The 12,914-nt window shown below is 40.8% G+C and overlaps 2 protein-coding genes across 2 annotated transcripts in view; both read left to right on the top strand.

Annotated features, from left to right (window-relative positions):
* The first annotated feature begins 858 nt into the window (after positions 1–858).
* On the top strand, positions 859–1,776 carry LOC108796659 (G-protein coupled receptor 35-like). Its single transcript, XM_018568156.1, has one exon. The coding sequence runs from the start codon at positions 880–882 to the stop codon at positions 1,774–1,776; it is 897 nt and encodes a 298-aa protein (XP_018423658.1). The 5' UTR covers positions 859–879.
* Positions 1,777–3,620: 1,844 nt separating this feature from the next.
* Positions 3,621–12,914, top strand: part of LOC108796658 (dihydroanticapsin 7-dehydrogenase-like) — a 20,949-nt gene continuing 11,655 nt past the window's right edge. The window contains exons 1-2 of the mRNA XM_018568155.1: positions 3,621–3,668; positions 12,653–12,802. Coding sequence (XP_018423657.1) covers positions 3,621–3,668; positions 12,653–12,802 — 198 coding nt within the window. The remainder of the gene's footprint in view (positions 3,669–12,652; positions 12,803–12,914) is intronic.

Genomic DNA, 12,914 nt, shown 5'->3' with positions numbered 1-12,914 from the left:
GCACATTTACTTGCATTCACATGTGTGAAGACGTGTTAAGACTACAGTATGTAATGGGATGCTAGAAGCACAGAATTCTAATCTCTCTAAACACAGCTAAAGTAAACGCATTGAATGCATCTAAATGAAAAGTGAATTAAATCATTAAAAGTCATTAAGTGCATTTATATATATTTAGAAATGTCCTTATACATGCATATACTTGCAGCCAAGTCAATCCCTTACGGGTCAAATTACTCACAACAGAAAACCAATAAGGTACACACTAAATTGTGCTGTCATCCACACAAGCAAACTTCCATGCAGATCTCCACTAACTCTGTTTTGGGGGAATGCCACGGTGATACAAACTGCATACTTCCAACTGTCCAGTGGCTGCCTGTGTGAGTGTACCCTTAGAGGGCTGGCAGACTCTTTCATAGAAAAAACACACTGCCCATGCTGTAAACTGAAAATGTATTTATTCATAATGATTATAGATACAGAGATGAATGAAGGCTTATATTAGTGCGTGTTTACTGCAGAATATGTGCATGATCTTGGCACAGGTTCTCTTTAAGTTGGATTTTTTTTTAATGCTACTGCGTATTTTGATGATCATTTTTACACTAATATTTTATTTTCACACTAAAACAATACATTCTGGTGTTTTTTCCAGATACATTGGAGCGCTTTGTGAGAAGAAATTTGACTAAAGAATTGACACTACAAGAAAACAGACACATTTTGGTTGTTTGTTGGGAAGCACAACACAGTTCAGCACATTTGGAGGAAATAACAGTAAAGTAAGGGTCTTGTTAAGTGTCCAACACAAAGGGCATTTTTTTTGCTTGGATTTGGAGTCTTGTAAGGATGAATTGCTCTTACACAGAAATTAATATGGATTCATCTCTAAAGTTATTTAGCCTTATGACTTATATACCTCTTTTTTTCTTTGGCACCATCCTCAATATTGTCGCCCTCTGGATTTTTTGTTGCAAACTGCCAAAGTGGACAGAAACCACCGTGTTTCTGGTGAACCTGATGGTAGCTGATATCTTGATTGCATTAAGCCATCCTTTCAGAATCTATAGTTTCTTATATAAGTGGGACCTTGGTCCTGGGTTGTGTAGAACACTAACAATGTTCTACTTTGTGAACACTTATATAAGCATTTTCACAATCGCAGCCATTGCCTTTGATCGGTACTTGGCCATAAATAATCCACTGAAGTACAAAGGTTGTATGTCCCCCATGAAGGCCTGTATTACATGTGGTTTCTTTTGGAGTGTTTGTATTGCTATTGCCATACTGAGGGTGCTGTACCTAAACAAGAAAGAAAACCCAGACACCTGTTTCATCAAGGAGAACACAAAACCCAATCAAATGAGCCTAGCTTTGGCAGTGATTGGATTTTTTCTGCCGTTGGTATTTATCTGCTTTTGTTCTGGAAAGGTCCTGAAATATTTATGTGTCAAAGTACCACTAGACTCCGAACAGCAGCATGCCTTCAGGAAAGCAATGCACATTATTACCTCTAATTTGGCGATTTTTGTGGTCTGTTTCTTGCCACTTCACACAGGATACATAGTACGTTATGTCGCTGAAATCAGCCACGCATCTTGCCACACTCTTCAATCAATAAAGGACTTTATCCATGTGGCCACAATCTTCGCTAATGCTAACTGTGTTCTGGACACGGTATGTTATTACTTTGCAGCCACTGAATTCCGAAATTCTCTCGCTAAGCAAAAACACATTTTTCCTAAGTGCAGCTCTTTCTGTTGTCCTAAATGAACTCATGAAGAAAGTTTTTTCAGAAAACTGGTAATTTGTATTACGCATAAGCAAACACTTTATCCACAAAGTTCCAAAATCTGTTCTCCTACAAGTTTGTTGACCAATATGTTGACAAGAAAGCTGGAGCTGTGGATTATGTTTTAATTGTTATCTACATATTTCAAAGAAAGTGCTCCAGACTACATATGACTTTCCCCAGAAACCACATACTGGTTCCCTGCATTCCACATAAGAAATCCTGGAGTAATTATACACTGGGGTGAGCAACAGCTGGATTGGGGCAGAAGATATGCATAAAAAGCTGAGTGCACCTTGTTTTAGGAAAAATACAAATGAAAAAAATCAATAAGCAATAAAAATAATATTTCCTTCTCTAGCAAGAAATAGTAAAAATGAACGTTTGTCTTAGTTGGATTTTACAGGTTTTTTTTTTCTCTTTGCAATGGTCTAGCAAAAATATTAGAGGATCTCAAGATGGTTCTTAAACTAGCAATTCAAGTTTATCGTTTCATGTACAGTAACTCTGTTTCTCCTTCTAAACGTTTATGTCAATTTGTATGAAAAATGATAATAGTGCAGTATGTGTGTCAAGAGATGTCTGAATCAGACTAAAACTGGAAATTGGGAAACCCATGAAGCTGAACTGTTACTGAAAAGGTATTTATTTTACTGTTAAACTAATGTAACAGCTGAAATTCCCCTGGCAGTGATGTCCTGCATGGAGCCATCAATGTCTATCGCTCTTTACTGTGACAAGGTCACAGGACCACTACATATAAAATTACATAATCTTCATCAGCTATTAAATCCAATGGCTTATATGCTTGGGAGAAGCTAGGGAAATGCTTTCCATGTGATTACAACACCCTTCAAGTGAACCAGAATCTTTACACTAATCCATACAGTAACTCAAACAAGTTTTCCAAAAACTCCACACGTTGCTCTTGAGTGAATCCAAAAACATGCTAAAGAATTGATACCCCATCATCAATTAATTAAAAAATGTAAATGTAAATTTTTATCGGTAGGTCTGATAATCGGTCAACCCCAATTCTAGAGTATGTAACAGTCAATGGTTATGTCTAATGCGGATCTCAGCTGCGGAGTGTGTGTGAAGTGTAATGTTTGGGCTCAGTTTTGCGGAACCCCAATGCACTCAGTACCAAGGGGAACCGTTACACATCATATACCCCTATTCCTATGTGGTGGAGATGTATTACCCTGATGCTATAGGAGGCAGCAGGATCTGAGCTATCAGTCTCTGTAGTTTGGGTTGGAGGAAGTGGCAGTAAAGAGTTGGAAGTAGATCTGCATATGTAACCGGTGAGTAGGATCTTCCTACAGCTAGATTGGATTTGGGGTAGGAGTATAAGCAATACAATTGGTTACTTGATACATAATTTGTTTGTCTGTAGTTGCAATGGTTTGAGAAATGTATACTAATAGGATGAAGTGAACCCACATGTGAATTTGGGAGATTGGAACAGGATATCTCTCTAGACACAGTTCTATGAATCAGCAATGCAGTTTATGGAAGTGAGAGCAACCAGCAGTTGTGAAACACCTCTCACAATACATCAATCCAGCAATACGGTTCTAAGTAATTGGTGCAACAGTCATATTATAACCAACTTGTTTCCTTGCACAGTTCATCAACTCAATTTTAGTAGTGTATGAAAGGAGACAGGAGGTTTGAATCTGTGTAGCTCCCTCCTGAATCCCACTACAGCACAACCAGCTTAGTGAGTAGTAGTAACAGCTGGGAATTATCCCTTTACTTGCGTTTGATTGAACTCTCTGTAGACAGCAGGGAACAACTGTGGATGGTATCACTATTCAAGATGAGTTGTTGGTACGGCTTCAGGATGGACCTAGGACAGGTTCGTTTGGTAATGGTGGGAGGCAGCGATGGAACAAGGCTATTACTTCGTGCCGTAATACAGTCTCTGTTTCAGTACAGAGAGTCACTCACTCGACGATCCAGAACGACAGTACGCCGAGTGAGTGGCTCAGCTGTGCTTTTAAGGAGTAGCTACGGCCGGGGGGAGGAGTCGACCGTGATGTCACGAACGGACCGAACCCTCTGACACAGAGCTCTGAACCGTGTGGGTCTATGACAGAGTATGACCAACAGATTATTTTAAGAGTATGGAATCCCTGGTTACAGAACTTACAGACTCAATCAGTTAAAGAAACCTAAAAACTAAACCAATAAGAGCAGATACTCCCACCATAAATAAACCTGGAGACGGCTCTGAGGGTCAGTTTTTTTCTGCTGTGTCCACACTGGGAAATTACCTCTCTCTTTTTGTCTTTGTAACATTTGTTGCTGGAACTGAAAGTGATTAGAAAATACAAAAGTTTAAGATGTCAACAGAACAGGAATGGAGAAACATATAATTCAGGGGAATTTCCCCTCATTCACTGTTAGGTCTACAGAGTAGGAAATTAGGGGAAGTCTCTCAAATGAGACATCGGTAAAGTACAAATTTGAGAAATGTTTTGAACCATTCCCTATTCGGTCCAAAATTTTAGATATACTTCAACTTTCTCTTCCATGCATTATATTATTCTGATATGGCTGATACCTCATCCATATATTCCTACCACATAATGTTCTAGATTTCTTCCCTAGCCAAGAGGGAAAAGAAAACCATGCATGTACAGAAAATACCTGTTTATTTAGCCAAAAGTACAGTGCCCTTGTCACTTTCTGTGCACTGAGCAGAGAGCAAATACAACCTTATCTTTTGTAGTCTACTAATCCCATCAACCTACATGTCACAGAGATAAACATAAGCAGACTTGGATGACAAACGTGGCCCCCATATAGACACAGTAGAGTAACTATATATGTTTAGATATTCTTTAATATTTTACTTTTTTGGATTTTTCTATTCTTTCCCTACTTTTCTCTTTTGTTTTATGTTGAATAGAAGAGATGCGTAGTGTTCATCCCTCAAAACAAGTGTACACTCACTGATAACAACATTGAAATAGTTTGTTTAATAACGAATGTAAAAAACAAACACTGAGCACATTTAACCCAGTTAGTGTATATTTTGTGTATTGTATTAGAAGCTGAAATTTACATTGCTGTATGTTGATACTAATATTTAATAAAACTATTGGAAAAGAATTACACTGCTTCTTTTAGCTCTTGAGCATTCAGAGCAGGGCAAAATGCCGAAGTTCCGATTGTTTTTCTGCATTCAGTCCTAAAAGGTTTTTTTGTAACATTCATGTACAAATATTCTAAAGTTTCTGGAGAATTTATGAGGAAAGGGTATTTACAAATTAACCCTTTCATTATGGGAGGTAATTTTATGTTTAGATGTCCAAGCCAAGTTTAGTAGCATCATCATGAATCAATTAATTTGACCTCAACTCTATAACTAATTTAATAATTTAATACATAAAAGGTATATATTTTAAGGGCATATAAGGCTTTTATTTTGAAAAAAATTTTTAAATAAAAAAATGTTTCTTATTAAAGGCTAACAAATGTGTAAAAAAAAAACAACTTTTTTTTTTTTCCAATCATTGGATCTGACAATTACAGCATTAAACAGATGACACTGCAGTTCACACTGAAGCCTCAGGGTGGCAGTGTTAATTTGCAGGCTAAAGGCTAATTTTCTCAATAAGGTCTCATAGCTTGCATAGTGTTCAGGATCCACTCTGACTGTAATTGGAATTGAGAGCAACCAGCTTTTGGCTAGAGCTTCTCAAGGAGAGGACGTTCATATTGTAGGAATGTTAATATGCAGACTGAAGACGGGAAGGTATTAAGGTTGTATGGTGGAACTGGGTGGCGGCCAGGGGACTTACCTTGGAGGGTCCAGGCGGAGAGACCTTACTCCCGCCTGAACCCCCTGAGTAGTGACTCAAGGATGTGCTCGAGCAGGGCCAGATCTACTGGTGGGATCGGCCATGTTGCAAACACATGAGACCAACGATCCACACCTTCTTTAGTGTGGTAGTGTCTGTTCAGTGTATATGTATTTTTTCTTTATTTTTTCATTATTGTATTTTCTTGTACCAATTGCTGATATTCTGTATTGTAAAGATGTTATTTCATTTTCTCTGTATTGTAAGTGCCTTGTTATATGTGTTAAAACCAATAAATACTTACCTGTTAAAAAAAAAGGTTGTATGGTGGAAGGGGGTTGTTAGCAGTCTTGTCTTGCGCTTTGGAGTTTCTGAAATTTGTTCTCACATGGGACAAGATAAGAGCTTCCTTGTCTGTCATGGCCGGTCCCTTGTCAGGAGCAAGGTGAAGCATCAAATGCAATCTTGTCCAGAAAAAAAAACTCTAAAATCTGTTACTGACATAGCACAAAATGAGCAGGTTGGTAAAATACATAAAAATTGAAGTACAATGGTCCAGTATAGCTGACCTCCTGTCTAGTGACCCCATAAAAGAAAAACATATTTGATATTTCGCAGCTTCATTTAGCAAGGAGCACAAGGCAGGACATATTCATGTGAGTTATCTTAATTTCTGTATATGTGTGGGTTTTTATTAGGGATGCACCAATATATGCACCGTGTAATGACTCGCCACCTGGCTTCCTGATGAGAGAACATGGAGCCGACTTCCCCGTCAATCAGGAAGCCGGTCAGCGTGTAAAGACAGGCCTGGAACAGCAGACGGAGGCGTCTGTGGAAGGCCTACATGACAAGGGTTTTTTGTGGCCACTACAATCCAATATCAGTGTCGTGTCAATTCATTAGAACGGTATGGTATAGAAGACTTATGCTGTTTCGTTAATTGACCCCTTAAAAAAAGGTAGACAATACCCTTGTCATGACTCGCTGCCCGGCTTCCTGATACCAGAAGTATCGGGCTAGGCATCGGAACATTTGGGCCAGTATGAGTAATCGCCCAAATACTCTGCATCGGCACCGATACCGATACTAGTATCGGTGCATCCCTAGTTTTTATGGATGCAGTTTTGCATGTTAACAGTAGATCTTTTATGTGGTAAGTACAGGCATAGTCCAGCTGCTACAGAAAATAATAAACGCACACAGATTAATAAAAGAAAAAATGTGCGTTTTAAATTTTTTTGTATTTGAGCTTGCAAAGCATTGCAACTGTGATCAGCACCTTGCAGGTCCAAATGCAGGCTCTTTGAAATTACACAAGAAAGATGCAGAGGATACAGGGCAGCTAAAAATTTCTGACAAAATCAACAGGGATTTTTTTTACGCTTAAACATATACAACAAAATGCTTTAAATGACATATTTGACATTAACAAAATGAGCAAATAAGATTTTCTGTTTGGGTTGCATACACTTTAAGATAAAGGATCTATACCTCAATTAAGTTCAAGTCAATTCAATATATCTAAACCAAATAACTAAATTTTCATTTAAAAACCACGTTAAAGTATGTATGAAATTATGGAATATTGCTTTCAATTTTTTTAATTTGCTGTTTTTATTAAGAAAAAACAAACCCTAATGATCCTGCCATGAGGGTCCTTGTTCAGGTACTTCCTGCTATAGGGTGACAACTGTCTCCGGATTGTGTTCCTGAGCTGTCACCCTGTCACGTGGGTGCCTGGTGGAGATTACCAGGAAGCAGGTCTACACCAATGATGCATAGCTAATGTTGTAATTAATGCACGGAGAGAGGAAGTGACTAAAATAGGCTGCAGGACATCAGCAGTACATACTGTATATTTTTTTTAAATGATGAAAATATGGACAGTGTTTTATCTAAAAAAACCCCACACACACTGGCAACTGATATACAGTGCTTTAGCAAACTAAATGGCTCAGATCTACTTTAAACCATTCTAATTCTTTTGTATGGTACTGTATTGTGACTGTATTGTCTCCTTTTGTAAAGTGCTCTTGCTGCTATATAAATCCTGTATTATGATAATATTAACAATTCGAAGGACCCAGATGGGTATTTTCTAGGCATATTCGTTAGGCACTATAATCATGTTAGAATAATGAATACAAGTGTTTGTAAATCTCACCATGCTCATTTATAACACTAATGATGGTGAAAGCTTGTTTTGCTGAACCAGATTATAATTATGTTGCAATAGAGATTTAAAGATGAAAAGAAGAGTTTGATTACTAGCAGTAGTCAATTGATCATTACTTTGCAATAGAGATTTAAAGATGAAAAGAAGAGTTTGATTACTTGCAGTAGTCAATTGATCATTACTTTTATATGTACAGTATAGAGAGGTGAGCCAGCAGCTTCACGTTTGCTATAGTGCTTAAATCTGTTTATGTCTCTCAGTTTAACTTAGCTCATCTTTACAAGCACTGAAAAACATAAATTGGACTTTGGGGGTCCAAGCCTGGAGACCTCTGCTAGTCCAAAGTGCTGTCCAACATGCAGAGTTAACACTTTATTACAAAAAAAAAAATCCTTTTAAAGAAGTATACAGAAATGATGTATGGATATTTAATGATATTTAATAGATATTCTTGCAATTTACGTTTTTTTTTTTTTATTCTTGTATTTTTCTTGTTTGTTATCATTCGAGATTTGTATTTAATGTAAAGTTCTATGTACTGTACATGGCAATAATGAAAAACGTGAATATTGACTTAAGGATTTTATATATCAGTACTCAGAGCCTCTAGCACAGTGGTTCTCAACCTTTCTAGGGCCGGGACTCCTTGGTAACATTTGCCAAGTTGTGGTGACCCCCAACGGTAAAATTTGGGGTTGACGCGGCTGCTGCAGCGACATCTGGCGGCGTGGCGGAGAACTGACACTGCTGCGTTAGGAGAGGGCTGAGAAGGACTCTCACCTAGCACAGCAGAAATCACACAGCGACCCACAGGTTAAGAACCACTGCTGTGTCAGCTTTTATTATTATTAATAATAATGATGATAATCACTAGATGGGGAACAGATGGAGAACTGCAGGTTCCCCTCTGCTGATTGACAGCAGCAGTGGGCGGGTGCAATAGCTAGTTTGCTATTGCAAAGTGAAATAGCCAATAGGAATCTAGTTATGCATTCCAAGCCGAGCACTTTCCGGGAGAAAGTGTTTCTCTCCCGGGTGGCCGGGAGCCGCTATCTAATAGCGGGAGACTCCCGGCGACCCCTGGCAAATTGTCATTCGACCCCCGAAGGGGTCCCGACCCACAGGTTGAGAACCACTGCTCTAGCACATATAGGATGGAATATTATATACCAAAGTGTATGCCGCTTCTAAATAGGCAGCTGTTTTCTCAACAAATACATACAGTAGAATTCTCTATTGCATTTACTGATAAGAAAAGTAAAGAAGAAGACGGCAACAGTTAATAATCAGATAAGGCTTCTCACAGCAATTAAGAAGTATTAATACAATTATATTAAAGGGTACTTTTTTTTAAATTCAGTTTATCATTGATTGGGCTGAATAAGGAAGGACATGCCACCGCAGGGGGGGAAAGCACAGAAGTGATGGTGAGTGCTGAGGCATGCGTCAGTGTAGTGGCTACAACAAGGTTTAGAGAGGAAGTGTAAGCTGATGGTGTCAGAGATTAGAAGGCCATGTCCTATTGCAACACTCAGCTGCCAGGCTGGGAGGAAGACTGCAGAGACTGTGAGACCGGCCATCCAGAAAGTTATGCAGCAGGGGAAAAGAAGATACATGGAGGATCTCTGCACCGCCCTCCAACTGCCCCCCACCACCACCACCAGGAGAAAGAAGCTAACAAACCCCTGTGTGATAGCATTTGGAGGTGACAGGTTCTCTTTATTACATGTGATCTTGGTGGCATTGCCAGGATCACTTGTACAAACCGAGCGGTGGCTTCCTACATTTAGCCTTCCTTGCCCGGAATGTAGAAAAAAAACTACCTGCCTGGTGACTGTGCTGCCCCTCTACTCCCTGCTGCCCAGAGGCCAGGCCTCTGTGGCCTTGTGGGAAATCCAGCCCTGCCTAATTCTAAGAATTACTTCTAGTTTACAGATCAGGAAACTGGTGGTAATTAAAACCATCTCTGACCTGGTGTACAGAGAGACACCAGTGCTCAGAATGGGGCATGTATGTGCTGGGAAGCTGTCATGGATGTGATAGCTTATCGCTCATGGTTCTGTAGCGCCCTCTAAAATGTCACTATTCAATTTAGAGATACCTGGACTGTAACCAGTCTAGATACTGATTATACAGAGCTCTGCATTCTATAGGTGTCCCTGAGTCTGCTGGATTGATTGCTCCTCCTGTTGCTGAGGAAAAGGGAGCCTTGGCATACAGTGAGGGAGGATCCACCCTCAGGTTATGACTATGCACCTGGCCCTAGCCAATCCCTGAGTAGGATGACTCAGAGGCATGGTTGAGGGCAGGTGATAAAAGGTCTGGGGACATTGTGGAGAGCTCTCTTCCCCTAGGGGCCTCGCCCTAGGAGGACTGTGTGTGATGCAGGAAACTGGCCTGGGCCTCAGCACATGGCAGGTGCTGAGGGACCTAGAGGCCTAGGATACACTGATACTTTGCTGGGCCCATACACGTGGCAGGTGATGGGTGCCTTGTTCTAAGAAGATACTACTACTAAACTGGAGTGCTCCTTGGCAGTTGCAGATGCTGAGGGCACAGAGATTCCAGATCCTGTTGCTACGGAAAAATACCTCACTGGGCCCATACACGTGGCAGGTGTTGGGTGCCTTGTTCTAAGAAGATACTCTCATTTAACTGGAGTGCTTCTTGGCAGTTGCAGATGCTGAGGGCACAGAAGTTCCAGATCCTAAAGAGGAAAATACCTGATGGAAGCTGATTCGGGGAGGAGTCCGCTTGTTGAGGGGTACCGCAGAGGAGCTGGTGCGAGCGTCCGTCTGGGACCCACAAGGGAGATCCCACACCCTATTCCAGGTATCTGTTCACAGTACTACTACTACTACTACTATTGGTCCCTGGGACCAGATCGCAGTGATTTCGGCCTTAGCGGTTGCTAGGGGAGAAAGCTGTCCTCAGAAGTATTTCCAAATGGCATCCTACAGATCCTAAACCCTCTCTCTCCTATTGATGTTGCAAATAAATACCCTAAGACTCGAGCCGTTCTGTCCGTGAGTGTCGGTGTGCTGTTGCTGATCAAAGGGGACTGGCAGCTGGAACCAACAGGTAGGAGAACCTATTTCAATATTCAGCGGCTCCTTCGGGGGTGAGCGCTACAGTTCATTGGCTGTTAGGACACCGGGCTGCCAGCCTGCCATGCCAATGAGGCATCCCTGGTCATATATAGTTGCCAGCCGGGAGATTCCCAAGCAATCAGCTGAATGTAAACAAAGGGGCCGGGGATGCTAACTGATATCATTATTGTAATATGGCAATAGACAGGCCGTGCCAACCCATAGCAAAAGCCCTTGGCCGCTGCGCAGCCTGTGTGACAAGTGCTGTGGCCGGACAGAGAGCTCAGTAATGCTGAGCCTGCTGAGTGTTCACAATGGAACCTCCAGTCTCAATGGACCTTTGCATTGCAAATATCAGTGCTTGCTTAGATTCACCCTCTATATTTGTCCTGGTGACTGATATCCCTGAAAGTGAATAAAAATCCCACATTTTGGGATGTCACCAGGACTGGTATAGATGGGAAACCTTACAATGGGGACACAAGTTCTGACTCACCACCAGGGATTTCCTTCTCTTTGGAAGGATTTCCTCTCACTTCCTGTCATAGCTATCGGACAGGAAGTGAAGGGAAAGCTCAATATTGGGACACAAATGGCAAACCCTCCCTTTCTCTATCCAAAACGGAAAAAAAAATGGCTTCAGTTCTACTTTAAGGAATAATATGATGCATAATATGATATGAACATAATAAGTCCATATGTCCACAGGAAGAATAATTTATTGGCCTGTGTGCATATGTGAGAGATATTACTCCGGATATATTACTCTGAAGTTTATTTGAAGGCTCACATAACTGTTACATGAAGACACATAGATGTGCAGTACATGTAAGTTTGTAAAAGAAGAGAGAAGCCTGACACATGAGGATTGCATTTTTTTTTAATGAAAAAATAATTTAAGGGTGGTTGAACACAAACTGAAGAGAGAAGCTGATTGGTTACCATGCACAACTGCTCCAGATTTTGTCTGCTCCAGTTTTGATAAATTCTCCCCATTGTGTACTTTATGCATGGAAGATATTTAGTGCGACTTACAGTTAGGGATGCACCGATACTTTTCGACTACCAATGCCGATACTTGTTCCTGGGTCTGTACACCCACTGTGCCCATTATGAGGGGTCCCACCATCCCGGAGCTGAGTGTCCTGGTCTGGATAGCCCAGCTGGGGTGAGAACACTCCATGATGGCCAGAAAGTCACAAACTCTACCAGGAAGTTCCCGACACTGGAGCCACTGAGAGATGTTAGAATGCTGTTGGCAATGGAAGTCACCAAATTCCACCTATAACTGAAACACCATCCTTGTGAGGACTGACTACTTCACCAAACAGTCCCACCCCACAACACATAAAGGGACTTTCCACTATAACTTTAATGTGTTTTGAATGTTGTACTCGGTTAACAGCACTGGGTTAGGACCACCAAGAGAGTTTCCATATTCATGTCCTGCATACAATTTTCACCAGAATCCACATTGGTTCAACAACTGTTTGTAATCGGCAGTTTATGGGCAACGTATCCAACCAAGCACTGACCCCATTCTCTGTTATTACCTCATCTCACCACTAGATGGCACCCCGAACAGTCACATGCACACAGAGGTTGCTGCTTTAACCCTTTGTGTTCCAGAATGTTGTGGTTGTTCTCATTTACTTCACAGTCACAGTTTTCTTTGTTGTAAGGGTGTAATATGCTGCATCTCGGGGTGTTGTCATTTCCTTAGATGAGGTGATTGAGAATATTATGTTCTTCTTATATTTCTATACCTATTGAGGAAGTGAGGGTATGTGTGGAAAAAAAAAATGTCCTCATCTCTCTGTACTGTTCCAGGTCACTTTTCTATCTCTCTCAGCTGGCGGTGCCTCATCTCATCAAGACCAAAGGAAACATCGTCAACGTATCCAGCGTCACCGGGCAGAGATCGGTGAGTGTTTTCTTGTGCCTCTGTTACAGGAGACGTGTTGATGGAGCACCAGCGGCAAAGATGGGAACAATCGAGTTTAATTTCCAGGTATAAAAGACAGCTCTCTGTCATT

Source organism: Nanorana parkeri, unplaced genomic scaffold (genome assembly GCF_000935625.1).
Source record: "Nanorana parkeri isolate BGI_ZX_2015 unplaced genomic scaffold, ASM93562v1 scaffold1147, whole genome shotgun sequence".
Classification (NCBI taxonomy): domain Eukaryota; kingdom Metazoa; phylum Chordata; class Amphibia; order Anura; family Dicroglossidae; genus Nanorana; species Nanorana parkeri.
The sequence above is the reverse complement of the archived record's forward strand: the minus strand, read 5'-3'. Positions and strand labels throughout refer to the sequence as shown.

Coding starts and splice junctions, on each gene's coding strand:
- LOC108796659 (XM_018568156.1), top strand. CDS start 880: ATGGATTCATCTCTAAAGTTATTTAGCCTTATGACTTATATACCTCTT.